Source organism: Plecotus auritus (genome assembly GCF_963455305.1).
Source record: "Plecotus auritus genome assembly, chromosome: 9".
NCBI classification, from domain to species: Eukaryota; Metazoa; Chordata; class Mammalia; order Chiroptera; family Vespertilionidae; genus Plecotus; species Plecotus auritus.
This window is the reverse complement of record NC_137783.1, coordinates 61098023-61122554: the sequence shown is the minus strand read 5'-3', so window position 1 is coordinate 61122554 and position 24532 is coordinate 61098023. Positions and strand designations below refer to the sequence as shown.

General features: G+C 52.2%; 1 protein-coding gene across 1 annotated transcript in view; it reads right to left on the bottom strand.

The window, feature by feature from the left end:
• Positions 1–5592, bottom strand: part of GDF10 (growth differentiation factor 10) — a 10420-nt gene extending 4828 nt beyond the window's left edge. Inside the window, 1 exon segment of the mRNA XM_080641252.1 lies at positions 5167–5592. Within this exon segment, the coding sequence (XP_080497378.1) occupies positions 5167–5482 (316 nt within the window). The 5' untranslated portion in view covers positions 5483–5592.
• Between the last annotated feature and the right edge of the window lie 18940 nt (positions 5593–24532).

Sequence of the window (24532 nt, the reverse complement as noted above, 5' to 3'; positions counted from 1 at the left end):
TTATGTCCTGCTGCCTGTGTGGGCCTGCTGGGCAAAGCTGGGAGAGGGGCAGAGCTCCAGAGCTCGGAATGTGAATGTGTGCTGGGTGCTGGGCGGGCACAGATGCCCTCACATGTGCACCCATGGGATCAGCTGGGATTATTTTCAAGACGAAAATCTTCAGTTTAAGGTTCATTGATTACACTAGGAAGGAGGCATAATTCAGTTGGGAATTCTCACCTCCTCTTAAGGGGACTGAGAGAGAGGGGAAAGAAGGAGAACACACGTCTGCGGAGGCCCTGGGGACCGCCAGTCAAGGCTCGGGTGGCACTCCAAGGCCTGCCTTAGCTATTTCTCAGAACAAACACACAGAGTTGTGGTGCCTCTCCCCCCACCTCCCCGCTCGTGCCCCCTGCACATTGGAATAGGCTTCCCCCACCACTGCAGCCTGGGTGTCATGGCCGAGTCCTGCATTTCCCAGACCCCTGATCACTGCCTTCCTCCCTGGAGGTGACTCAGAGAGCGTGAAAAATGGGGCGCAGGAATCTGTAGTTTCACCTGCAACTCAGTGGTTCTAACCAGCAGAGAAGTTTGGGAAGCACTGGGTGGGGGCTGTGAGCCTGCAGCATCTGGATTGGCCCCAGCGCGAGGCGTCTCTGTGGTTCCCTGCTTCATTTATCTCCATGTCACTTCCCCATCTCCTGACGTACATGTCTTGGAGTTTCTCTCCCCAGAACACATGATCCCAGAGAGCAGGGGCTTTGCCAGCTTTGTTTGCTGCTGTGTCCCTAGGGACCAACACAAGGCCAAGGGACTCGGTGCTCCAGACCACATGCTGGGTGATGGGGCGTGGGGTCTGTGCTAGCTCTGTCTGCACCAGTTAGCAGATGGGCTCTATCCTACAGGAACAGGACGCGAGCCGCCTGAGATGCATTCTGTCATCCATTGCCCTCAGAACAGCCATCAAGGTGACCCGAGGGAGAACCCTGCAAAGACACAAGCACCACATGAGCTGGAGGAAGGACGCAGTGGGGTCGGTGGAGCTGCAGAGGAGGGAGAGCTAAGATGAACGGAGGGTCTGTCTTTCAGGCAGGCCCAGAGTCAGGTTTAGTCTGCTTGCATCACTTACTAGCTCTGGGGCCTTCAGCGAGTCATGGACTGTCTCTGTGCCTCAGTTTTCTCCCCAGCGAACCACAGAATATTTGTACCCGCCACCTAAAGTTGTAAGATCACCTCTGTGGAGCATGCAGCACGGTGCCCTGTGGCATTGTGAGCCTCGGCTGTACTCAGGGCGCTGTGCCCTGATCCCTGCCTCGTGCTCCGTGAGAGGCAAGGCCACCTGTCCCCTCCCCACCCAACAGGAGCCTGAGGATGCTCATGGCCTCCTCCCCTCCAGCATCTAACCAATCCCAGTCCTCTGGGCTTTGCACCCTGCTTGTCCACAGCCGTCCTGCACTCTGCGTCCCTCCGCCACTGCTTCGTCCAGGGCACGGCCTCAGGCCACTGTGCCCAGAGCCCCACACCCAGGTCACTCTCAGGTGTCACAGGGAGTCACCATTTTAGGTGAAGGGTTAATGTTTTTAATACATAAAGAACCTCCACAAATCAGGAAGAAAAAGACAGAATCCCAATAACAAGAAGCAATAAAAAAAAGGCAACTTCAAATGAGAATGTAACACATTTTACCTGCATGTTGAACATATGATCCTACAAACTACACATCCCACCAACATATTACCTCTGGTTCTATCTGGGTGTGATTAGGGGTGACTTCTTCTCTTTACTGTGGTTTTCTATGATTTCTAGATTTTCCCCAGTAAGTAAGCTTTGCTTTTATGGCCTTTCTTTTTTCTCTTTCCTTTCTCCTCCCCTTGAGTCTCTCCTTCCTTCCTCTTCCCCTCCCTCTCTCCCTCTCCCTTCTCTTCCTTCCCCTCTCTCCCTCTCTCCCCCTCCCTTAACTTCCTTCCCCTCCCTTCCTCTCTCCTAATTTCACCCCCTCTCCCTCTCCCATCCACCCCCCATCACTGTGTAATACTGTATACCCCCCACTGCCTCCAGGACTCTCAAGCTGTTATAGCGCACTGGCCCCTTCTCCTCACCTTATTCCCTCACTCAAACCGAAGTCCTCACAGGGCCAGGCACGCAGCAACTGCTTCACCTCCATAGCCGCCCAATGCCACCTGCCCTTCCTCTGCCTTGGGTCTCACCTGCTCTCAGGGCTTCCCTGGCACTACCCAGTGCCCTTCCCTCCTGTTCCTTGGGGATCCCAAAGTCACCCCCAGCCCTCAGTGGTGTCAGCTCCTGAGCGTTTCTAGGCAGGGCCCGAAAATGCATCTTGGTGTCATCTGAGCTTACAGCACCTGCCACCCACTGGGGTGCTAAGAAAGACTTGGGGAACTGAAATGAATGTGATGTCTGACATTGCAGACAGATAGGTGTGTATCATTACACTCCTTTTAAGATAAAGAGATCAACCTGAGAGAGGTTAAGTAATGTGCCGGTATTACACAAGTGGGTGCAGAGCTAAGATTTAAATGCAGGTTATTTGGAGTGGGGGTGTCTAATCTTAACCCTTAAAGTCAGGCTCAGAGGCTCTCTCCACTGATGGAGCCTTAATAAGGAACAAAGCGTATGCAGTGGAAGGGAGAGAGGGTGGCTGGAGTAATAATAGTAGGCGCTAATAAATTATTGACACATTATCAGGCATTTTTTTAAACACTTGACATGTTTCAGATCATTAAAAAAAACTTATAAGAAAGGCAAAATTTCAGTAATGAAAAGGCTGAGGCACGAGCAAGTTCAGCCCCTTGTCCAAGTCACAGACACAGGATCTGGACCCCAGGCTGCCCACAGCCCGTCCGGGGCACCTGAGCTTGCTGCTTGGTGGCAGGTGAGGAACACATTTCCCGGAAACAAGGGCTGAGGGCCCAGCACCTGCTGTGCAGGAAGAGGCACCACCCACCCAGCTACAGAGGCACCCACCGCCTGGGAGCAGGCTGGCCCAGGACATTCTGGTTCCAGAGAGGAAGCCCCCACTTTTTTGCCTCATTCATAAGGTGAGGGATCCCTGCCCAGGCTCACACCTCCTCACAGCTGGTCAGAAAGCAGGCATCTCTGAGGGCTGGAGAGTGGCTGCATAAGAAAAACTTAAGTGAATCAAGGGAGGGGATGAGAAACTAAGCTGCTGAGCCTGCTCTCTGCCAGGCACCAAACCCACCTCACCCACTGAGCCTTCCCGTCCCCGCTGTACGCACAAGAAACGGATGCTCAGAGAGGTAAAGTGATGCGCCCCACAGCACATGCCAGTAGCTGGTGGTCAGAGGCTCCAGATGGGAATGTTAGATTTGTCAGACAGTCCCAGGCTCCTTCAGAATAACCTCCCAGATCCTCTGTTCTGCCCTCCATCTTCCACGCCCTGGGCTTAGTTATGATGGAGCTCGGGGAGGGAGATAGCTGTGAATACAGCATGGGCTTAGCAGATGGGAAGCGCCAACCATTGCCACTGTTGTGAACAGCCCTGTCCCCTGCCTCAGTTTCCTTCTCTGTAAAATGGGAGGGCTGGATCTGAAGGACTGTCTCCGGTCTTTTCCAGGGCTAACATACAGTGCTTCACTTACTGTTCCTTGTAATCCCCCTGTTCTCTGAAAACAGAGATCAACTGCACCTCCACCCAGGGGCTGCAGCAAGTGGGTGGCTCACTGGGTGCTCACCGCTTGTTGCAGCAATGACCTTGCCAGTCTTGCTTTCCTCAATGGCAATGCTTTGAGGACTGACTGGATGGGTGCAAGGTCAAATCTACACCTTTATGAACACAAATGCTTGTACTCCTAGGGGAACAGCATGTACCAGTGCCTAACCTGGCCAGGGCTGGCTCGGCTCACACACATCACCTCAGCTCATCTTCCTGCCACCCGCAGGGAAGATACTGGCATGAACGTTCCATTTTGTGGATTAGTACACTCAAGTCCACAGAGCTTTAATGATTTGCTCAAGGTCACATCCATGCTCGATAATTCTTAGTGGCTTAATTTAATAATGCTGCTGCAGAAATAGCCCCCAGGTGGTGAATAAACATACCAGGGAGGACGGAGTTAGTTTGGGTTGACCTGGAACCCACCCGAGTCTGCTCAGTGCAGAGTATGGAAATGGGCCTCTCTCTGGCAGGTGCTCCCCAGCACATGGGTATGTGAGGCCAAGCTTACCAGGCGTGGCTCCAAGCCACAGATGCTACCTTGAGTCACACAGCCAGTGATCAGGTGGCAGATCTGACCCCAGGACGTCTGGCCCCAATGCTGAGCTTGTTCCTGATAGTCTTTCTTCTGACGCATGGCCGCCTCCCCCCAAAAGGCCGCGCGCCCCTTTGGCTGCAGAGGGCCCCTACCCACATTTTCTGGAATGGCATCCTATGACCATGAGTAGTCTCCAAGACAACCAGGGTCTTCTCCCCACCCCTGGCACCAGGCTTCCCACCTCTCTGCACCATGGGGACCGCAGAGCAGCCCCGCCCAAGGAGGACAGACAGTGGAGGCTCCAGGCTGGTGGTGCTCTGAGCAGGGCAGGGCGCTGTGCAAGTGGCCTCTGTGCAGGCCCATTCAAGGTGTGGGGAGGGGAAAGAATCTGTGCAAGCTTCTGGACCTTCCTCAAACCCCTCCTGAACACTTCATGCCGGTGCCCGGCAGGCCTCAAGCCTGTTCACCCAAGGCCCTTTTTGGTCCACCCTACTTTCCCAGCCACCAAGCGCATGAACTGCCCCAGCTCGAGGTTCACACCCTCTGTCTGGGACCCGGGCCTGAAACTTCTCTGCCCACTTGCCATGCCTCCTGCAGTGCCCTCCGCAGTGTGCAGAGCCAACACAACTGACCCTATGACATGGATTCCCCACCCATGAGCTTCCCAGCCCAGTCCCATCTCCATCCTGTGCTAAAGGCCTTGTGTATGGGTGGTCTGTATCAGCAAGTGTGACAGCTTCCAGGTTCGCAGCCCCTCAGGGTCAGGATGTGTCACTCTGGGCTGCTTTGGTGACCCCATGGAGGCGGCTCAGGGACTGGCAGAAGCGCTTGGTGAACCTTCAGTGAAACAACGAATGGATGAGACAGTGAATAGAAGGAAGAGGAGATTCGGAGATGCAGGAGTAGAGGATGAACAGCGAGGAAAGGAGAACGACAGGGCTCAGGGCCCTCTACTTACCCAACCTGGGCCTGAAGCTGCGCACCGTGTTGCCCCCTCCAGGCCGCGCGCCCCTTTGGCTGTATTTCTCATAAAGCCGAAGCATGTGGACAGCGACCATGTCCTGGGCGCCAGGGCCCAGAGCTGCGGCCCTGTCCCCCAGGAACCGCTGGGGGTCCTTGTTCCCGGCCAGGCCATAGGCGGCCATGGGCGGGGCGGACCGGGCGGGGGCTGTGTGGCTGCCACCCGCGACCCGAAGCAGCAGCAGAAGCCAGGGCAGCAGCGGCAGCAGTTGGGACCCTGGCCCCGGGTTGGTGTGAGCGGGGCCAAGGGCCATGGTGGGTGGCGGTGGCGAAGGGCCCGAGTTGGCAAGGAGGGAGGGCGCGGGCGCACCGGAGACTGCAGACTGACCCTGGATGGAGGGCGCGCGGCAGCTCTGGCAGCTGGGGGTCGCGAGGTGCTGGCCGCGCGGGGCGACCAACGTAGAGTTCAGTCCGTCCGCCGCCCCAGCTCCAGGCCGGCGGTCACGGCCGTTCGTCCCGAGCCCAGCACGGCGGGCGCGCTGCCTCCACGGACTCGCGCCTCGGAACTTCGTGGCGCACGGAGCTGCGGGCTCGGCGGGTTTGAGGGGCGGAGCAGGGCGGGGGGCCAGAGGCGCCTTCGGGGAACCAGCTGCGCTTCCCGGACCACCGGGGCCGCGGCCAACAGGAGAGTGCCCGGCCCGAGCTGTGCGTGCGCCCGTCTGTGGCGGGGCGCGCGCAGGTTGTGCGCTCGAGTGCGGGCCGAGTGTGGGGGCGTGGGCGTGGGCGTGGGCGAGCGCGCTCCCCGCTCCCCTGGCTGGAACCCGAGAACCGCGACCCTGGAGGCTCCAGTGTTTCGGCGCCAAGGGCTGGCCGGGCTGAGCGAGGGGGTTGGGGCGCCGGGGAGGGGGAGCCGGAGGGGCCGCCTGCCGGGTTGCCCCTGCAATGGCATGCGAGGACTACTAGTAAGTGGCAGCAAGATGACAGCTCCCCCGTGAGGAGCAGAGAGGTGATGAGTGTGCACCCAGTGGCCTCTGAGCCACTGTGTCCCAAATTCAAGCCTGAGGGAACGTGGACCCACCCACCCTGGGCAGCCTTAGAGAATAAAATCCCTACCCCCAAAGCTCAGCCAGCAGGGCAACTGAAACATGATCCTGATTAACATTCAGAATTAGTGGATTAGCTGACCTTGGATTTGGAGACAGTGATTCCAGTCGTTGAAGGAACACATCAAAGGTCCTTGCTAACATTTGGACTTGGGACATGTAACCATCGGACTGTACTGAAAAAGGACATGGTTTCAAATGGCTTCACCAAACCTCTCCAAAGCGCCAGGAGAGGAGATGGGGAAGCAGTGGCTTGCCCAAGAAGGTTTCCAGATGAAATGAGGGTACCCTGAATTCCCAGCCCACCGCCCTGAGCTCAGCCCTGGCAGAAGGTCCTGGACCCTTGCCTTTCGCAGGGTTTCCCCTCTATGCATAGAGTTTCCGGGGGCCTGGGAATTTGAGTGGGGGATTGCATCTTTATTTTCACCAGCCTGTAGCGGAAACTTAGTATTTCCTAATATTAGAAAGGCAGCCAGCCAACCACACTGGTAGCGACTTTGTCACCAATAACCACCAAACACAGATATTTTCGTATCATGGGAGTTGTTTCAGATTTCTCAAAGTATCTTCTTGGCTTGTCACTTTTTAAAAATGAAAGTAGTTGTTAAGCCCTCTGCTAATTATTTAATGAATTAATTTAAAAGGCATATATATTACTATGTTGCAAAGTTGTTTTTAAAATATTTTGATAAAGACATTTTAATGTAATGGCTTCTTTTATTACCTAGCATGTTAAAAACATTCTTTTGAGGAAGACTCCACAGCATCCTCAGACTGTGAAAAAGGAGTCCAAGGCCCACACAAAGAGTTTACGAATCCTTCTGAGGGAAAGGAAGGGACCTCCTTAAAGCCACCTTCTCAGGGGGTGTCCCGGATGCTGCCCCTGCCACATTTCAAAGGACTGTTTGTGAACACGCTGTTCCCTTCGTTGGGTAACTTTGGGCTTCCTGAGCCAAAATGGTTCCTTTTCTTGGAGGACTCACAAGGCAATAATTGAAAAAAATGCTGGAAAAAGCTTCTGTTGGTGTGTAAAACACAATCCATTTGTGATTTTAAAAAACCTTGCTGTGTAAAATGCGAGGCCAACCTGGGAGTTTGGGCCTGTAGCGTTTGGAAACTACAGAGAAGCATTTTTTTTTTTTTCTTAATAATTAGCACACATCGCACCCAACTTCTGGACCAGTTTTCAAAAAGTGTGGAGGTGCAGTGATCAAGTTCCAGTCCTGGACACCATGACTCTCTCCGTGTAAATGCTCCACACTGTCTTTTCCTGCTCCCTCCTCCACCCAGCCCCCGCCCCCTCCCTCTGTATGTGCCCCTCACTTCCCCTCTGCCCCCTCCTCTTCTGCCCCAGAATGCCTCTGACCTGCACCAGCTGGGGGTAACCTCTGCTCAGGGGTATTTTGTCTCTGCTGGGGCCATACACAATCGAGTCCTGTGAAAAGGAGAGGAGTCGGCAGGAGGCTGGGACAAGCTGGGCTATTCTGGATCTGTGTCCCTTAAAGCATTCTTACTCTCCTTAACTCATTCCCGCTCCATTCAAGCCAGCCAGAGGGTCAGGCTTTAGCGGGCACTAAAACCCGTTGGGCACAGATTCTCTGACATTGTTGGGAAAGAATTAAGGCATCAGCCGGGGACGGCTAATATTTCTTGCCTCATTTTATTGCTGAACAGCGGGACTGTAAAGTCTGAACACTGGAGCACTATGGCCCCCTTTCATGTAGCCGAGATGATGGGATAAAAATGTGTTTGGTGAAGCAATTCAGATTACCACCGGGTCACATCCTTGCTGGCTCCCAGCACGGCCTGCAAATAGCATTGCTAAGACGAGAAACAATCGCTGTGCAATTTCAGCTCATGCAGAACAGCTCGTGGAAATGAGGCTAATTGTGGAGCTTGCCAGTGAGAATGTTTTGTTTTTAATAGATTGAGCTGCAGCTCAAAATAAAAGTTGAGATGGCAGACTGTGGATTCACATCCTGAGAGCTGTGATTTCTGACAACTTCCTACTAAAATTACCTTAGTCCTATGAGCATCAAAAACCAGTCTTACTGGGTGTTGAGGTCTTGAACTTGCCAACTGTGGTGGAAAGTGCATTCTCCAGGGAGGTGAGAGGTTTTGGGGGGCCCTCAGTTTTCCAGGACTCTCTGCTGCACACTCTGGGATAGCCGAGGTTCCTTAAGCTCAGAAAACCCAGAGGAAAGAGTGAAGAGCGAGTCACGAAGTTCTACGCCAGAGGAAAGGAGAAGGCAAACTCTGGGCAGTTCTGACAAGCACGTTCATTTGCTTTCATCGGGATCCTTTTCCCACGTGACACCACCGGAATGTTCCTGAACAGTTGTTTTATGCTATTGTCCTGCTAATTTGTTGGAGAGTTGGTTTGTGCCTCTGATTAGCTCCATCACCTTGGTCAGCCCCATCACCTTTTTGGAGCCCCAGTGGCCTCCTGTCTAAATGAGAAGGTTGGCCCCCAGGCTCTGTTTCAGCTCTCACACTCAAGCCTGGGTCTGTGGCCTCATATCAACCTGTTCCTGAAGTGAGAGGGTCTACATGATCCTTCAGAACAAATTGGGACCGGGCTCATGTCCCTCTTTTCACCGGCACACTTAGCTGGATGGCCTCAAACAAGTTATTTGCCTTCTCTGCACCTCAGTTTCTTCAACTCTAAAGTGGGGACAAGAGTTCCATATTACAAGGCTCACTGATAAGGTTTAACATGAGATGGGACTAAATAGAACAGCTCCTGTTTAGCCTATTTAATGTGGACCCAGACTCCAGGTCTGATGGAGGTGCAGCCTGGCAATTTCTTGCTCTGCCGATAAAATGCATTTCTTAGCACACAGTGCCAAAGCTGGGAAAAAAGAAAAAAAGGAAATGGAAGGAGAAGGCTTCCCTGATTAGGAAGTGATAGACTTCTGTCAATGAGCCTCAGCACTGGTATTTGTAGGTCCCTGTGGTTCGAAGGAGGATTCATGTAGCTCTTCGTCTCATTTTCCAAAGTTCATGGCCATTAGGACAAAAGAAATGCCAATGATTTGAGTCCCTGTTCCCATTTGGAGAATGGGGTGTGAAAAGGCTGCTGGAGGTTTTCTGGGGCGCAAGAGGGAGAGGCAGAATCCCAGGGCCTCCAGGCCTCTGGGCCCAAGTGTAGTAAATCTGCGAAATAACAAGCACAAAGGACTTTATAATCAATGACAGATTTTATTTTTGCTCTGGCAATATCCATTCGTGGAGTTACCGTTTTATAGGGAAATAACTACCCACTTTGTGACTCCTTCTCAGCCCATGTTCTCTTTCGTAAAATTGGGAGAAACTTCGAGAATCCAAGTCAGCTCCCTGGAGAACTGTGGCAGGAGAAGGCCCGACTTCCCCTGGGCGGAACCCAGCTCTCCCGCTATTTCCTGGGGTGGCTCGGGCCATTCATTTCTGTTTTGCTAAAATACTCTTGACATGTGAATAAACCAGGATTACAGAACATTGTCTCAGTCAGAAATCTGAGCCAGCATGGGCTCTGGTTTGATGAAATATGGTGCTCTCTGAGCAAACATGGGAATTGGTATTACTTCTCCTTCAAGTTGAACAGTGGGACTATTTAGAACTGGTGCATGAATGCTGCACTGTGGGGAGTGACAATTTGAAGGGAGCCGACTCGGGGGAGGGGACAGTGGTGGGTGTGAGTTGGCCAGAGCAAGCCAGTTAGGAGACTTCTGTGGAAGAGGCAGCCAAAAGGGACACTTAGGATTTGGGACCCCTTAGGGGCTGCACAGTCTCCTTACAACCTCAAAAATAATCTTCCTCAAATCCTTTGCAGGAGGAACAAAGCCTCACATCTTTGTCCTGGCATTTAAGACCTTGTCACCTGGCCTGTCCGTCTCAACCTGTCTCCTCAGTCTCCCCGTGCAGTCCTCTTGTGCCCCAGAATTCAGCACACATCCCAGTGCCTCCTGCAGCTTTCCCACAGACCTGCTAGGTGCACACCCAATTCCCCTTCCAGGCCCAAGGCCCCAGGCTCTCATTCTCTAGTGGCCAGGACAGTTGTCTGTGGCTGGCTGGCTCACAGCTGTGTCCCTCCCCAAGAATTGCCTCAAAGGGACAGCCCAGATGCAGTGACGAAGCCCTGAAGGGTGCAAAGGCCTGGCCCCTTACCCCAAGGCAGGACAGCCAAGCAGGGCCCACTGGCTCCAGGACTCCCCGTGGCCTCTGCTGAGACCCCTGCTGCAGCTGCATCACATTCACCTTCTCCTTCTGACAGTCTGGTTCCCACCAGCACTCTCCCACAAGTCTCTGCGTGCTCATTTCTATCCCCGTGCATGTTTCTTAGGACACCTGACCTAAGACAGTGTCAGGGGTGATGTGAAGAAGTGGGCTCTAAGGTGGGAGCTGAGGTATCTCCCTCCCAGTGGCAAAGAGGACTCTATTCCCAGGGTAGCTGGAGTCTGGATGGCCCTTGGCATGTGCAGTGGTGAAGTGGAGGGTTTAATATCTCACATTTTAAAGGTTCAGGAGAGTGATTACTAGAAAGACAATGGAAGTGCTGGCTCTTGTTGAGTGAGATGGATTCATGGGAGACTGATAATGAAAGGTTGAGGGTGATTAATCACTAATGTAAGGCAAAGTGTATAAATCAGAGAGCCTTCTTGGCAGCATATAAACAAGCTCTCATCTCTTACAGCAGGTGCAGTTGGGCCTGGGACTTAGATATGAAGGTAGCAGAGTTCCAGTGACGGCTGAATTTCTCAGCCTCAAGAAGTCTACTATGCCGGAGTCGGGCCCTGTTGGAAAGGAGTACAACCCTGAGACTTGGGATGGGGGCATCTTGGTTGATGCACTTGAGACCTGAAAACCCGACACCCTCTTGCATGCTTTGGGCCGTAGGAAGTGGCCCATGTCTCTCCCTGCCACCTTGCTTCAGGATGGCGCAAACACACATCTCTCTCATCATCTACCACACCATTATTTTGGCACCATGTTACCCAGCCAGGGAGGATCTTTGGGGTGTGGACCAAGGGGCCAGGTGGTAGAGTCAGAAGAGGGAGAGTTTATCAATGCAGAAGCACTTTCCCACCAGGTAGCATCTCACCGTGGCAAGGGTCCCAGCATGTGGATCTAATATGTTTATGGGTTGGCATTTGGGGCTTGGCAAAAGTGGTGGTCTGCACTATGTGGAATTTCAATGCCAACATTGCCGAGATAAACGATGGAGGAACGAATTAAAGGCTCAGAAAGGTGAACATGCTACAGTGGAAACAGTACATAAGGCCAGGAAACCACGTGCCTATCTGTGCTGTGGGAGACTCAGAGGACTCTATTTACCAAAGTGACAAGCAACTCAGTGGTGTCATGAAAGCTCAGTGATGGCTGTTCTCTGCAGGGTCAGGGCCGGGTAGGAGATGTGATTACTGAACTGTGATTCCTAACAGAAAGGGGATGAAAGGAATGGTCTACCTCCGTCGGAGTCTGCCCCTGCCAATGAGGCTTGAGTGCTGCGTTGTGCTCCTACTCCCTGCTGAAACCCCAGCACCCAGCATAGCCAAGACACGGGTAGGCATGGTGGGCAGAGTCTAAGATGGCCCCCAGGACCCCACTCCTGTGTGTGCGTCTGTATAATCCCCGACTTGAGTGAGGTGGGGCCTTTGAAAATGGTGCATGTCATTCCCGTAAGTAGCTTACATTGCCTGGCAAAGGGGAAGGGACTTTGCATGTGTAATGAAGGCCCGATCAGTTGGTTTTGAGATAGTCAAAGGGGAGATTACCCTGAGTGGGCCTGACTTAGGTGTAGACGGTTGAAAGAAGGCCTGGCTCTTCCTGAAGAGGGTGCCTCCTGCTGGCTTTGGAAGCTAGTGGAGAGCAAGGCCCTCAGTCCTCAGACCACAGGAGCTGGGAAGAGGCCCTCCAGCTCAAGGACTGCGGCTTGGCCCCCCTGTGTGGCAGCCTGGGAGGCCCTGACTGGAGGAGCCAGCTAAGCCACATAGATGTGACCGCTGGAAGTCGGCGATAAGTGTTGTTATTGTAAGGCACTACATGTATGGAACTATGTTACACAGCAATAGCAAGCCCACACAGCAGCCTCATGAGCAGTGGCTGAATGAATGTGCAGGCTCAGTGAGTCTCAGCTTCAGTCTGTCCCCAGAAGTGAGGCTTCCCCGGCAGGGGAGGGGGTGAGCAGGGGAAGTCAGCGTCTGCAGGAGCCTGTGAGTGGCCCCCTGACCTCACATGGTAGAGATGAGGAACAGACCCCAGCAGAGCATCACCCTGATCTTTTATGAAGGGTGTCTCCGGGGCCCCCTCTGAGCCTGGCCCCTCAGCTGCTGGCCAGTGCACCTGCTCCATGACCAGGTCATTCCCTGGAAGACTCACAGTCTTGTCTCTTTTTTGACCCCCTGCCCACCTCCTAACAAGGTCCGAGCTGGGGGTGGAGTGGACCTGCTGCTCCTCACATACAGCCTCTGGCCCAGGGCAGAGTGCCTGTCCCTCACTGCCCAGCTGGTCCTTCATCCTAGACCTCTGACTTCAGTGTTCTGAAAGGCCTGGCCTCTCCACCACGCTGACCCTGAGTCCTGGACCTGTTTCCCAGACCCCCGCTCCAGGCCCAGGCCATTGGCTCCCTGACTCCACCAGCCCCACCCCAACACCTCTTCTCTGTTCCTGCAGCTGGTCCCTCACACCTTCTCAACCATCCTCCAGCTCCATGTCTGCCCAGCTTCCCTTTCCTCAGCGCATAACATAGCGTCAACATCCCTGAGGGAACTGAGCCCTGCAGTTTTTTTTTGTCTGCTCAGCAGGGCTTCTCCCCTTTTCTGGAAGCAGCACGCTTCTTCCTGTGGAAGAGGGCTGCCCCTCAAACCACACAGGTGATTAGTGGGGCTGCCTGCCAGAGGGGCTGCTCTCTGGCCGCACTAGACATTGGATTTATGACCTAGCCAGTCCTAACACCTGTCCTGGTTACAGTGCACCCCAGGGAGGAATCCCATGCTCCTTAGTCCCAGTTCTATAGGAGTTTTCTAAGTAGATTTGGTGGGGAAAGCCCCATTCTTTAGGTTGCTCAAGAGGAATGATATAAGGCCAGACTCGGCTGCTGCCAGGTAACACAGAGAGACCCATCTCTCACAGAAGGGACCTGAGCCAGCTGAGGAGGAGGGAGGCACAGAGATGAAGACATGAGGGAAGGTGTGTATTAGTTATCTATTGTTGTGTAACAAATTGCCCTCAAACTTATAGCAGCTTAAAATAATACACACTTATCTCATTGTCCCAGGGTCAGTAATTGGAACATGACTTAGTTCAGGGTCTTTCTCAAGGCTGCCGTCAAGGTGCTTGGTGGGATCACAGCTATCTCAAGGTTCACCTAGGCTGGATCTGCTTCTATGATCCCTCTCGAGATTATTCACAGGATTCAGTTCCTCGTGGCTGTTGGGCCTCAGGCCTCAGTTTCTGGAGGGATTCTGAGCACTTACTCCTCTCCTTGTGTTTCTGGACATCTCCATCCATCTCCCGGCCCTGCATCTTCACCCACACCCAGGTCTGCAGCACAGGCCAGCGTTTCCACTGGCTCCTGGAGAGCAAACACCTCCCTGGGTCCATGCTGTTCCCTCACCTGCCTCTCCTCCTGTGATGAATGGGACCAGGCATTCAGACTTAAAGGTTCAGGTCATTGCTGGCTCTCCCCCTCTTTAATCACACACCTAAGCTTTACCAGTCCTGTAAAACTTGACTCCTAAATAAATCCCATCTGCCCCTGCTGCACAGGAACATGTTCTTATCCAAGCCCTCATCTTCCTTTGCTGCTAGTGCCCATCTGGGTCCTACCTCCTTTACTCCTCTCCTGGACAGCAGAGTGATCTTCCTAATCCACAGTTGACCCTGTCACTCTCCTGATTATAAGACACTAGTGGTCCAGTGCACAAATTCATGCACATTGGAAGGAAATTAATTAGAAGAAATATTTTAATATCGCTATTGGCCCTTTCTCTAGAATAGAAGTGTCAACCAAATTCATGATCGACAATGACAGATCAAAACACAAGCATGCAATTGGCGCCAGCAAGAGCTTTATATATATAGATAAACTTGCTTAATTAGACCTGATTTCTGATGTAGCTAAACTTTTTCCAGCCCAGTGAAGCACCCCAACTTCTCTTTCGGGTAATTGTCAGCAACACAGCAGTAAATATCAACACAAAGCAGATTATTATTGTAGATCGCGCAGGAAGAACAAAGGGTAAAATATTTAACTGCAGCAATGTTTGACTATATTCTGCACAGTGAGAAAACCTGAAGTAATTTTCAAGGTCCACCATTTCTTCTTTTAAGTTGGGCCAACTTTCTAAGCTTTCTAAATCTCCATTTTCTGGCTAATGAAAAGAAAATAGGATCCCACTGAGTCTCCTATGTAGCCATTCCAGGATTTCTGTGAGGATCAAATGAGATGAGGCACGGGAAAATGCTTCACAGACATTTGGTTAAAGTGTGAAATGTTTGCACCTGGCTATAAAGTAAGTCATGTTCCTGGGCTGAAGAAACTCCAAGGAGGCTAGTCACCAGGGAGAGAAAGCCGGGTGTTGCTACTTGATGTCATTACCTGACAACCACCGCCACTGTTTCTAGGCTGGGCTGGGCTAGGCTGTGGGCCGTATTTTGTGCCATGGGGTCTCGCAATGTTGGCTGCAATTTGGTGGGCTGTTGCTCTGGGGTGGTAGCGGGGCCTGTGTCCCACTTGGGGGAAGCCAATTGTTGCTTTGTGGGTGCCAGGTCCATGGTGCCATTTTTCTGTGTGCATCATGGCAGCTCCTGTGTTGAGCATCTGCCCTCTGGTGATCAGTGCACATCATAGCGACTGGTCAGACAGTCGTACATTTAGCATATCAGCCTTTTATATATCTAGACTAGAGGCCCGATGCATGAACATTCGTGCAAGAACGGGCCTTCCTTCCCCTGGCTGCGGGCACTGCCTTCGCTCCGGCCGGAGCCGCCTTTTCGCTCTGACCTGGAGTTGCCTTTCTGCCTTCCCATGCTGCCTGGAGTGGCTGGGGCAGTGTGGAATGCCGGCCGCTCAGAGCCTGCATATGCAAATTAACTCACCATCTTTGTTGGGTTAATTTGCATACTCACTCCTGATTGGCTGGTGGGCATCACGAAGGTATGGTCAATTTGCATCTTACTCTTTTATTAGTGTAGACTAGAGGCCCAGTGCATGAAAATTCATGCACTGGTAGGGTCCCTAGTGGCTGACAGAAGCTGGCTGCCTGCCAGGTACTCCCTCCCTTCCCCCTTTCCCCGGTTGCCTGCTGCAGCTGCTGGCCAGGGCCTCCCTTCCTTCCCCCAGCCAGCCCTGCCCCCGCTCCCTGGTCAAATTCCTGGAAAAACTCCGGTCCAGGAGACAATTTGCATACTACATTTTTATTATATAGAATTATTGACTTCCTGCACTCTTGGTATGAAGACATGAGGAAAGGTATGTCCTCACAAGTTAACCCTGCCTAACCCACTCCACCCCACCCTGCCCCACTCCCACCCCTTGCCTCCTCACCCTCTCCTACTGACACCTCAGGTTTGCTGCTTGCTTCCTGACTGCTCTTCATTATCCCAAGCACAGACCTTCTCAACTTTTCTCTCAGCCTGAATATCCTCACCCCACACCCACCTTCAAGCTTTTCCCCAAATCTCACGCTTTTAAGTTTCAGGGTCAACTTCCATCTTGCCTGGAAGCCCTCACAGAGCTTCCCTTCTCTTCCCATAGGAGTGAGACTTGCTCCTGAGGGCCCTATGGAGGTGTTCCTGCCCGTGCCACCACTCCAGCAGCACCTGGGAGATAGTGGCCTCTGGTGTCGGAGCTCAGGAAGCAGGGGGTCTGCGCCAGGTCCATGGGAGTGGAGAGAGGACCTGGCGTGTGGGGGCCAAGGCTCCCCAGGCCACTGGCCACTCGCAGCTCTTGCCCCCTACTTCCCTCTCACTTCCCCTCTGAGCCCTTGACCACCAGGCTGTAGGGAGGAAAGGTAACAGGCCAGAATGCCCAGCTCTGGGTACCTTGGTAGGTTCCTCTGGTTCTAGAAGAATTTGTGAATCCTCCAGGTTTACTCAGGCATCTCTGACAGAGGCCAGTTAAGCTAGCACAACTGAGAAGCGGGGACTGAGTGGCCCAGGGGGCGGTGCAGTAGCCTTAGTTCAATGCCCCCCAGGGACTTCAGTGCTGATCATTCCCACCCCCGTGCCTTCTCTTCCTCCCCCCACACCTCCCTGCTTTCTTCCTCTTCAAAATAATAAAAAGCTTTAATCATAACTGAGTATATTATTACTACTTGGCTATTGTAAAAATTGAGAACCACATATATGACTATTCTGGTTCCTATCTGGACTAAAGGTAGGCAGTTTTTTTCGGAGCAAGGCTGTAGAGGCCAAATGACCTCCATTCTGCTGTGAAAGTACCTGTAGATAATGTGTAACCAAATGGGCAGGGCTGTGTGCAAACACAACTTTATTTACAAAACTAGGCCCATAGGCCTCAGGTTGTCAGCTTCTAGGTGAGTGTTTCTTCCTGCCTTGGGTGGCAGCTTCATGCCGTCCTTGTGGGAACAGCGAGGGGCGGGTGCAGGGGTGGGGCCAGCTCTGCACCCTCGCCTCCAGCACTGTGGCCAATGAGGGGAAGCATGACTTCTGCCCGGTCCACATCCAGACTCCAGTGCAGGACTTTGAGGCCTGGCTCATCAGAAGCCGCGCTCTGGGTCAGTCTTGAGGGAGGGCCATCTGACTAGTGTCTGTTGGTGGAGAAATGCCATTTCTCAGATGAAGGGCGTGCTCTTTGGGGTATCTAACATGACCATGTCCAGGAGTCTTAATTACTACTAAAACATAATTTTTTAACGACACATTTTTTCACTTATTGTGCCCCACGCACGGTCTAGTATTTTCTACTAGGAGTGTAGTCAGTCCCCGACCTGGGCCACATTTGCAAATGCGCTCCAGGCTGTCCTGTGTCCCCCAGGGGGACCTTGTTAGTCCAGAGGGACTCCAATATCAGCCTCCTTGGGACCTCAGGGTTTCTTGTCGACACTTCCCCTTCTCTACCCCACTCCCTGCCTTCTATAGGTCAGATTCTAGGGGCATTGGCAGACTCATGTCCAGTCAGATCCTATTATGGACAGAGCTGTGCTAGAACCTTCCTGCTTCCAATCCTGATGGTAGAGACCCCACCTATCCCCACCTGGACCCACACAGCCCGGCGAAGCCCTGGGCATCTCTCCTGGCACAGGCAAGCAGTGCTGTGGATTCAGGCTGGTGGCTAAACCCTTCACCCTTAAAGACCTTGGGGGAGACCCTGCATCTGTCTCCTCCCCTGGCTGCGCAGGGTGTCCAGGCCTGACACCTTGGTAGGCCCGCCTGTCTGGCCTGTCTGCAGTTTCCTCTTGGGCCTTCCAGTCTGCTCTGGCCTTCTGCCTTTCTTTCTTCAGCTTCCATGCATACCCAGCCCCAGCTTAGGCCTCAGTGTGCGCCCTTTAAGTCTTGCCCCACAGGGAAGCACCACGACCCACGGGAAAGAGCCCACATTGGAATCTGGACCAGGGTCTGGTCCTGCCTTCATCCTGGAGCAGGTGGGAGACCTTGGCACGCTCCATTTCAGGTAATACCCCCAGGGTGCCTGTGAGGAGTGAACCGATTAAGGTAACATTTACTGCCTTGGCTCATCGTAGGACTATGACCAATCACCCTGATTTTCCTGCGACCTTCCTGGGTTAGCACTGAGGGTCCTGCACCCCTCTGTCCTGGGTAAGCAAACACTGCAGTAAGTGCGATGGGGCCCGCAGTCTGTGGTTACTCTCCAACCCACCATGCCGGGATGCTGTCCGCACACCTCCGCACAGCTCCCAGCCTTCCTAGGCTGGCCTGTGGAGGGCAGGTCCTTGCACTGCTGGGTAAGACCCCAGGGATGCCCCTGGTACTCTTCCGTGTGCTAGACTCAGCCTTAGCTTTTCCCACTGGCCCATCCCAGGAGTCGGGCCCTGCTGCCCACCAAACCTAAGTCCTGGCTCCCCCGTTCATGCCGATGGCCACTCAGGCCTGCCAACCCAAGGTGACCATGAGGATGGAAACCACCAGCCTGCAGCCACCTTTTGCTCTCACCCCATGCTGCTGTACATGCCTGGCGAGCGCCGTCCACCCCTCCTTCCTCCTCTGGACCCTCTCTTCTCCATAAACCCCCTAGGCCAGTGGTTCTCAACCTTTCTAATGCCGCGACCCTTTAATATAGTTCCTCATGTTGTCGCTACCCACAGGTTGAGAACCGCTGCTATAGAGCCTAAGACCATCGGAAAACACAGATATTTACATTACGATTCATAACAGTAGCAAAATTACAGTTATGAAGTTAGCAACAAAAATAATTTTATGGTTGGGGGTCACCACAACATGAGGAACTGTATTAAAGGGTCACGGCATTAGAAAGGTTGAGAACCACTGCCCTAGGCTCTTCCCGACAGCTGGCTATTTTCAGGGAAGAGTAATATCCAGTGGGCTGGACATGGGAGCACCGGGTGAGACAGGATGGAGAAAGCTGGACTGAGGACTCTGGACTGCAGGTTGACATCTTCTATGGACATGGGAACCTCGGGAGGCTTGTCATCAGGGAGGAGCTGCCTCAAGAGGAGTTTGGCCCCTGCCGGTGTGGCTCAGTGGTAGAGCATAGACCCCTGCACCAAAGGGTTGCTAGTTAGATTCCCAGTCAAGGGCACATACCTAGGTTGTAGGGTTGTTCCAGGCCCGGTCGAGGTGTGTGCAGGAGGCAATCAATCGATGAGTCTCTCTCACATCAAAGTTTCTCTCTCTCTACTTCTCTCCCTTCCACTCACTTTAAAAACCAATGGGAAAAAAATCCTGGGGTGAGGATTAACAAACAAACAAACAAACAAAAAGATGAGTTTGGAGGGCTGATTGGGGAGGGACTGAGTGTGGGGGTCCCAGAGGAAACTGCCTGCTACACTCCCCTACCTGCTTCCAGGCAGGACTCAGGCTGCAGGCCTCTGTCCTCCTGTGTCCATGGTGCTGCTGATGCTGCGGGTGCAACACCTGATGCCAGAGGTGAGGCCCTCAGCCTCGGCCCTGCCCCCTGCCAGTGCTGCGCTGAGTGACAGGTTAAATTAGCCAACTAGTCACTGCTCTTTCCCCTTGTGTCAGCATGCCCAGTGGTACCCTGCCTCGAATTCAAGTTCATCAAATGAATGTTTCACATGGGGCAGGATCACCCTATATGAGGTAGTTGGTAATCTATTAGGAGTTTCCCCCTGATTGTCTGCTTTATGAGCCTTTGTTTTTACCCAACTCAGAATTTTAGTACTTCCGGGAAATTCATCAGATGTGGTGAGTCTCAGCATGCATTCCTTTGTGTGGCTTAATGTTTCCTCTTCCCACATCTGTGCATGATCATGGCACCCATCCTTGCTCCTGAGGCCTCTGTGACCAGGGCCCTGAGCCATGGCTGTATTGGTCCCCCAGACCCCCAAGTCAGCCCGCATCAACCTTAAAGCAGAAATATAGACAGAGGCAGAATCACTTTAGCTTTGCTGGAAAAAGATATGTGCTTATTTATTACAGCCATACTGACAACTCACTGAGGCTTATGAAAGATAATCGCCGGGTAGGGAGGTGCGGGGCCTGTCCATGCCTTCTCCACGGGCTGTGCACGCCTCTTCCCTCTCCCTCTCACGTTCCATCTCCATGCAGCTGAGATCATTCTGGGTTCACATATTTGGATTTTCCTTTTGTCACCAAACATTGGGACATAAGCATGTCTTCATATCGCAAAACACTTCAAACCCATATTTTAATCAGCTGCATATGTCATTGGTTAGCTTTAGCATAGTTCAGTGAACCAGTTTTCCCTTATTATTTCAATTTTTCCTATTATAAACAATACCAACAAGAATATCTTTGTGCAATAAATATTTTTCCATATTTTGAATCATTGTGGCTTTGGCAAATAACTTGCTATATAACACCAAATAACAGATTTTCAGAAGTGAAATTATTTGATCAACATTTACAGAGCTTTTGTGCATATTTTAAAATATCTAAAAAGTAACCTTACTAAGTTGTATTTTTTTTTTTAATGTATCAAGTTTTACATTAAAAAAAAAAATCAAGTCTGATTCTTCTGGTGCCATTGAGACTTCTAAGCCTGTCATTCTGCTCCAGAGGTTAACTATTCAGTCATAGTTTCATTCCTGTATTGCTTATTTTAGTTCATTTTTGTTAGTCTACATTGTTATGCCTGCCTGTTTGGGCTGGACAGGTTTTCTTTAGCCAGCACATGAGTGGTGGCTCTGATTCCCAACTTATCACTCACCTGAGGCAGGGATGGCCCACCTCCTCAGCCACCTTTCCTCCTCTTGGTGAAGCTGTGGGCTTCCTTCTTCCCTTCGGGCTGTGAGGAAGTATGAGATGCTTGAGGCTCTGTGGGGCCCACGGCAGGGCTGTGCTGTGGAGGGGCAGCCACACCCCTGCCTGGTCTGGCCGTCTTCTCTGCACCCGGGCTCATCTGGGCACCCATAGGTGCCAAGTCGCTCACCCCTCATCCTGGGCAGCCACCCTGCCAGAGAGGGACCTGATGGAGAGGACCAGAACACTGACCCCACGTGAGAGGAGGGGAGACGGGAGCAGGTGCCAGAGCACTCTCAGGAGCAGCTTGGGGGCGCGGCCTGCTTCCCTCTGCCTGCCCGCAGCACCCTTCGGAGTCCCGCACCGGTGGGATTTGGAAACATCGCCTCTTCAACATCTACTGCCAGTGCTTCGTGAGGGCCTGGCCTGGGCAGCAGTTCTGGGGATGCAGAAACAGATCAGCTGTGCCCAAAGCTGCAAGGACATGGCAGCTTCTAGAGACTGGGAACAAGGTGTGTATGAGTGTGTGTGTGTGTGGCGGGGGTGGCACGAGATGGGGATAGAGATGGAGGTGTGAAGCAAGGGGTGATGGTAGAAGTCTCACTGGGAAACCCTAATTGAGTCTTCCCTGGAAGTACAAGCAGCTGATAAGGTGGGAGGCAAGGGTACCCCTGGACCTTATAGATCTTTCAAACCATCACAGTTGCCAGAGCCACTGAGTTAGGCCATTGGGAGTGAAGAAAGAGGCGTGTGGCATCTACTTCCAGCAAAGTGGGCTCCAGGAGGGCAGGAGAGCGGACAGAACAGGGGATCAGGTCTTACTGCGGAGGAGAGGCCTGACGAAAGCCGAGGAAGCTCACACACAGTGGAATGGCTGCTTGGGGAACCCGACTGCGACTGAGGACAGAGGGCAGAGCAGGCTGACCCAGCGAGGAGCCCACAGGCCCATGCTGCTGTGTGCTGGGACTCAGGTGCAGGGTGAACTCAAGTCTGTCTTCCTAAAGTCAAAGCAAAATACAAAACTGAAATCCAGGCTGAGGCACCAACCCTGAAACCTCTGGGGGCAAGGTATGCGGGGATGGGGGGAGTCTGGGGTCTGGCCAGCTGAGGGACTTCCGAGCCGGTGATCATATGGGGACCTGGCCACCCCATTAGAAAGTCAGTTCATTTTCTCATGGGCACATCAGGAATCCTGCCATCCTCTCTGGGGGAGGGTAAGTGTGGCTGCTAGGCTAGGGAAATGGAGGTGGCATGGGGCCCAGGATGTGAAGGCACATTTGCAGTTCATCGTGTTCCTTTTCATATGATGCCTCTCCTGAGTCAACCGTAGTGGCTGTTTCTGAATTCAGAGCCTCCTCTCTCCAGCTTCCCCAGAGAGGAAACTGTTCTGAGGGCTCGGGAGGGAGTGTACCTGGCTATGCCGTGTGGGGAGAGGATGGGAGCTACAACCGTCCTTACTCAGTTTTTATAAAACCTCTGTGCTCAGCCAACCCTCACCCCACCTCCATAGCTCCGGAGACCTCCAATTCCAGAGACTTCCCAGGGTTTTATTGGGATCAGTCAGCTAACTTCTTCCGGTCTTCCTTCCTATAAGTTTAACCTCCAACTTGATTTCCACAAATTCTATTGATATCTCTAATTTTCTGCCATTTCTTTTTCTTTTTTCTCTTATAGTTTTACGACTTTAATTTTTTTTTTTTTTTGGCCATTTTACTGGAATCTTGGGGAATAAGTAGAGACAATGACACAAATTTTACCCACTATGTTTTATTGAAGTCAACACCCCACTATTTCTCTGGGCCTCAATTTTCTCTCTAATGTGGGAACGATGGTACCACAGTCAAAGGGGCTGCTGGCAGCAGTCAGCTAGGGGAGGCCAGGCAGCCTGAAGGTTTGGATCCTGGCCACCTCAGCTGACTAGGTTAAGGTTGATCACGTCCTTCAAGCTTTCTGAGCTTCAGTTTCCCTGAAGTAAAATGGGAATGTTGACATTGCCCCTTCCCAATCCACCAGGCATATGGCAGATGCTCATTTTCTGTTGCTTTCCTTCCCCAAGGAACACGCCCCCTGGGATTCTCAGCACCCCCTTAGGGAAATTGGTCACATGGCTCAGTTATGGCACTGTCATCCAGTGAGTATCCACGGAGTCTGCTGAGGTCTCATCTGGGCAAGGTCTCTCCCAGCTGTTCACCCCTCACTCAGGGGTGGAGGCAGAGTCCAGGCACAACATGTAAATTCTGGGGCCATCGGGAGATTTCAGTCAGACGGTGGGCTTGTTTCCATACAGAAACACGTTAGTCTGAGCACATGGAGGACAGGAGGGAGGAAAAGGATCTCCTTTCCTTCATGTGTCAAAAAGTAGGAGGGGCAGTGTAGGAGGCCAATGGCTAGCTACTTATGACAAAGCTTTCAGGGAGAAAATAGGAGTCCTTTGATCTCTGGACAGCCAGGGATTCTAGAAAGACTCCACTAACCAGAAATAGTGATGTGTGATATTCCAAACATTCGCTGGGTAATTTCCTTGCTTGACTGCATTCTTCTTAGGTCACCAAGATGCCAATGGTAGGATGGATCTTAGACCTGGTTCTGCCAGTAATTTGGGCCAGCTACTTCCTCCCTCACCCAGACTCAGTTCCTACCTGCAAGGGAGCAAGTGCACAGCATGTACTCTCCTCACCTACACAGCTTTAGACTTCTGGCCCAAGTGGTCCCAGCCTCTGTCAAACTCTTCAGTTCTTATTCAGAAACACTTGGATCTTTTTGTTGTTTAGTGTGAAATGTTTGTAGCTTATTGCTTTGTGGATGATTCCTTTTTTTTCTTTTTTTAATTCCCACCAAAGAATATGTTTTTATTTACTTTAGAGAGAGAGCTGGGGGAGAGAGAGAAAGTGAGAAACATCAATGTGAGAGAGAAACATCGATCCATTGCCTCCTGTACACTCCCCAACCAAAGATCAAACCCACAACCTAAGTATGTGCCCTGATTAGGAAGCGAACCTGCAACCTTTTGGTGTGCAGGATGATGTTCCAACCAACTGAGCCACCTGGCCAGGGCTACTGATGGTTCTTAATTCATCAAGAGCTTAATTCCTCAAGCTTTTTGGGGACCATGACACTATTTTTGCACAAGCCTGTAGGTGTCTAGAATCATACCAATTCCAAGACAAAAACATCATTCTTTGGTGGGATAACAGGAAAACAACAATGGTGATGAAGAAACAGCAAGATGTGGGGCAAGTCCTGCCACATGTGAGTCATCTCATCACTCGTTGGGCATGAAGAAGGTCAGTCCAGAGGGTCTCTGGGCCAGTAAATGGGACACATGTGGTAACTCTCTCTTTGTCCTGCGGCCAGACACAGGGGAATCATGAGGAAAGCTTTCATTTTGTGACCATCAGTGTGAGGAGAGGAGACAGTTAAGAGTCAGGACTCCAACAATGCTTGGTCAGTCCACTCCCTGGGTTCATCAGTGTGTGGGTTCCATCAGGGGCCCAGGAGGACAAACACCCTCCCCTGCAGCTCTGGGGGACAGAGCCCGCCCTCTGGAGAACAGTCAGGTTCCCCTGTAGGAACTCCTGTGGGTGCGGGGTCAGGTGAAACTAACCAGTGCCTGCATTGTGGAACCAGCACCTTCATCCTCAGGCAACTTTCTGGGTTGTAAGTGTTCAAATCCCATTGAGTCCAATCAACACAGAGCCGCCTCCATTGAAAGCTTCCTTTCTGTCACCACCCAGGGGGCCGCTTCGGATGCATGGAAGGGCAGCAATTTGCTTTAAACCTGAAGTTAACTTGAAAAACATCAAAATAATTATCATACATATTCATTCATCAGAGGCAGTTTGAAAAATACTGAAAAGAAAATTAATCCCCATGTCTATCACACAGTGTTAACTGTGA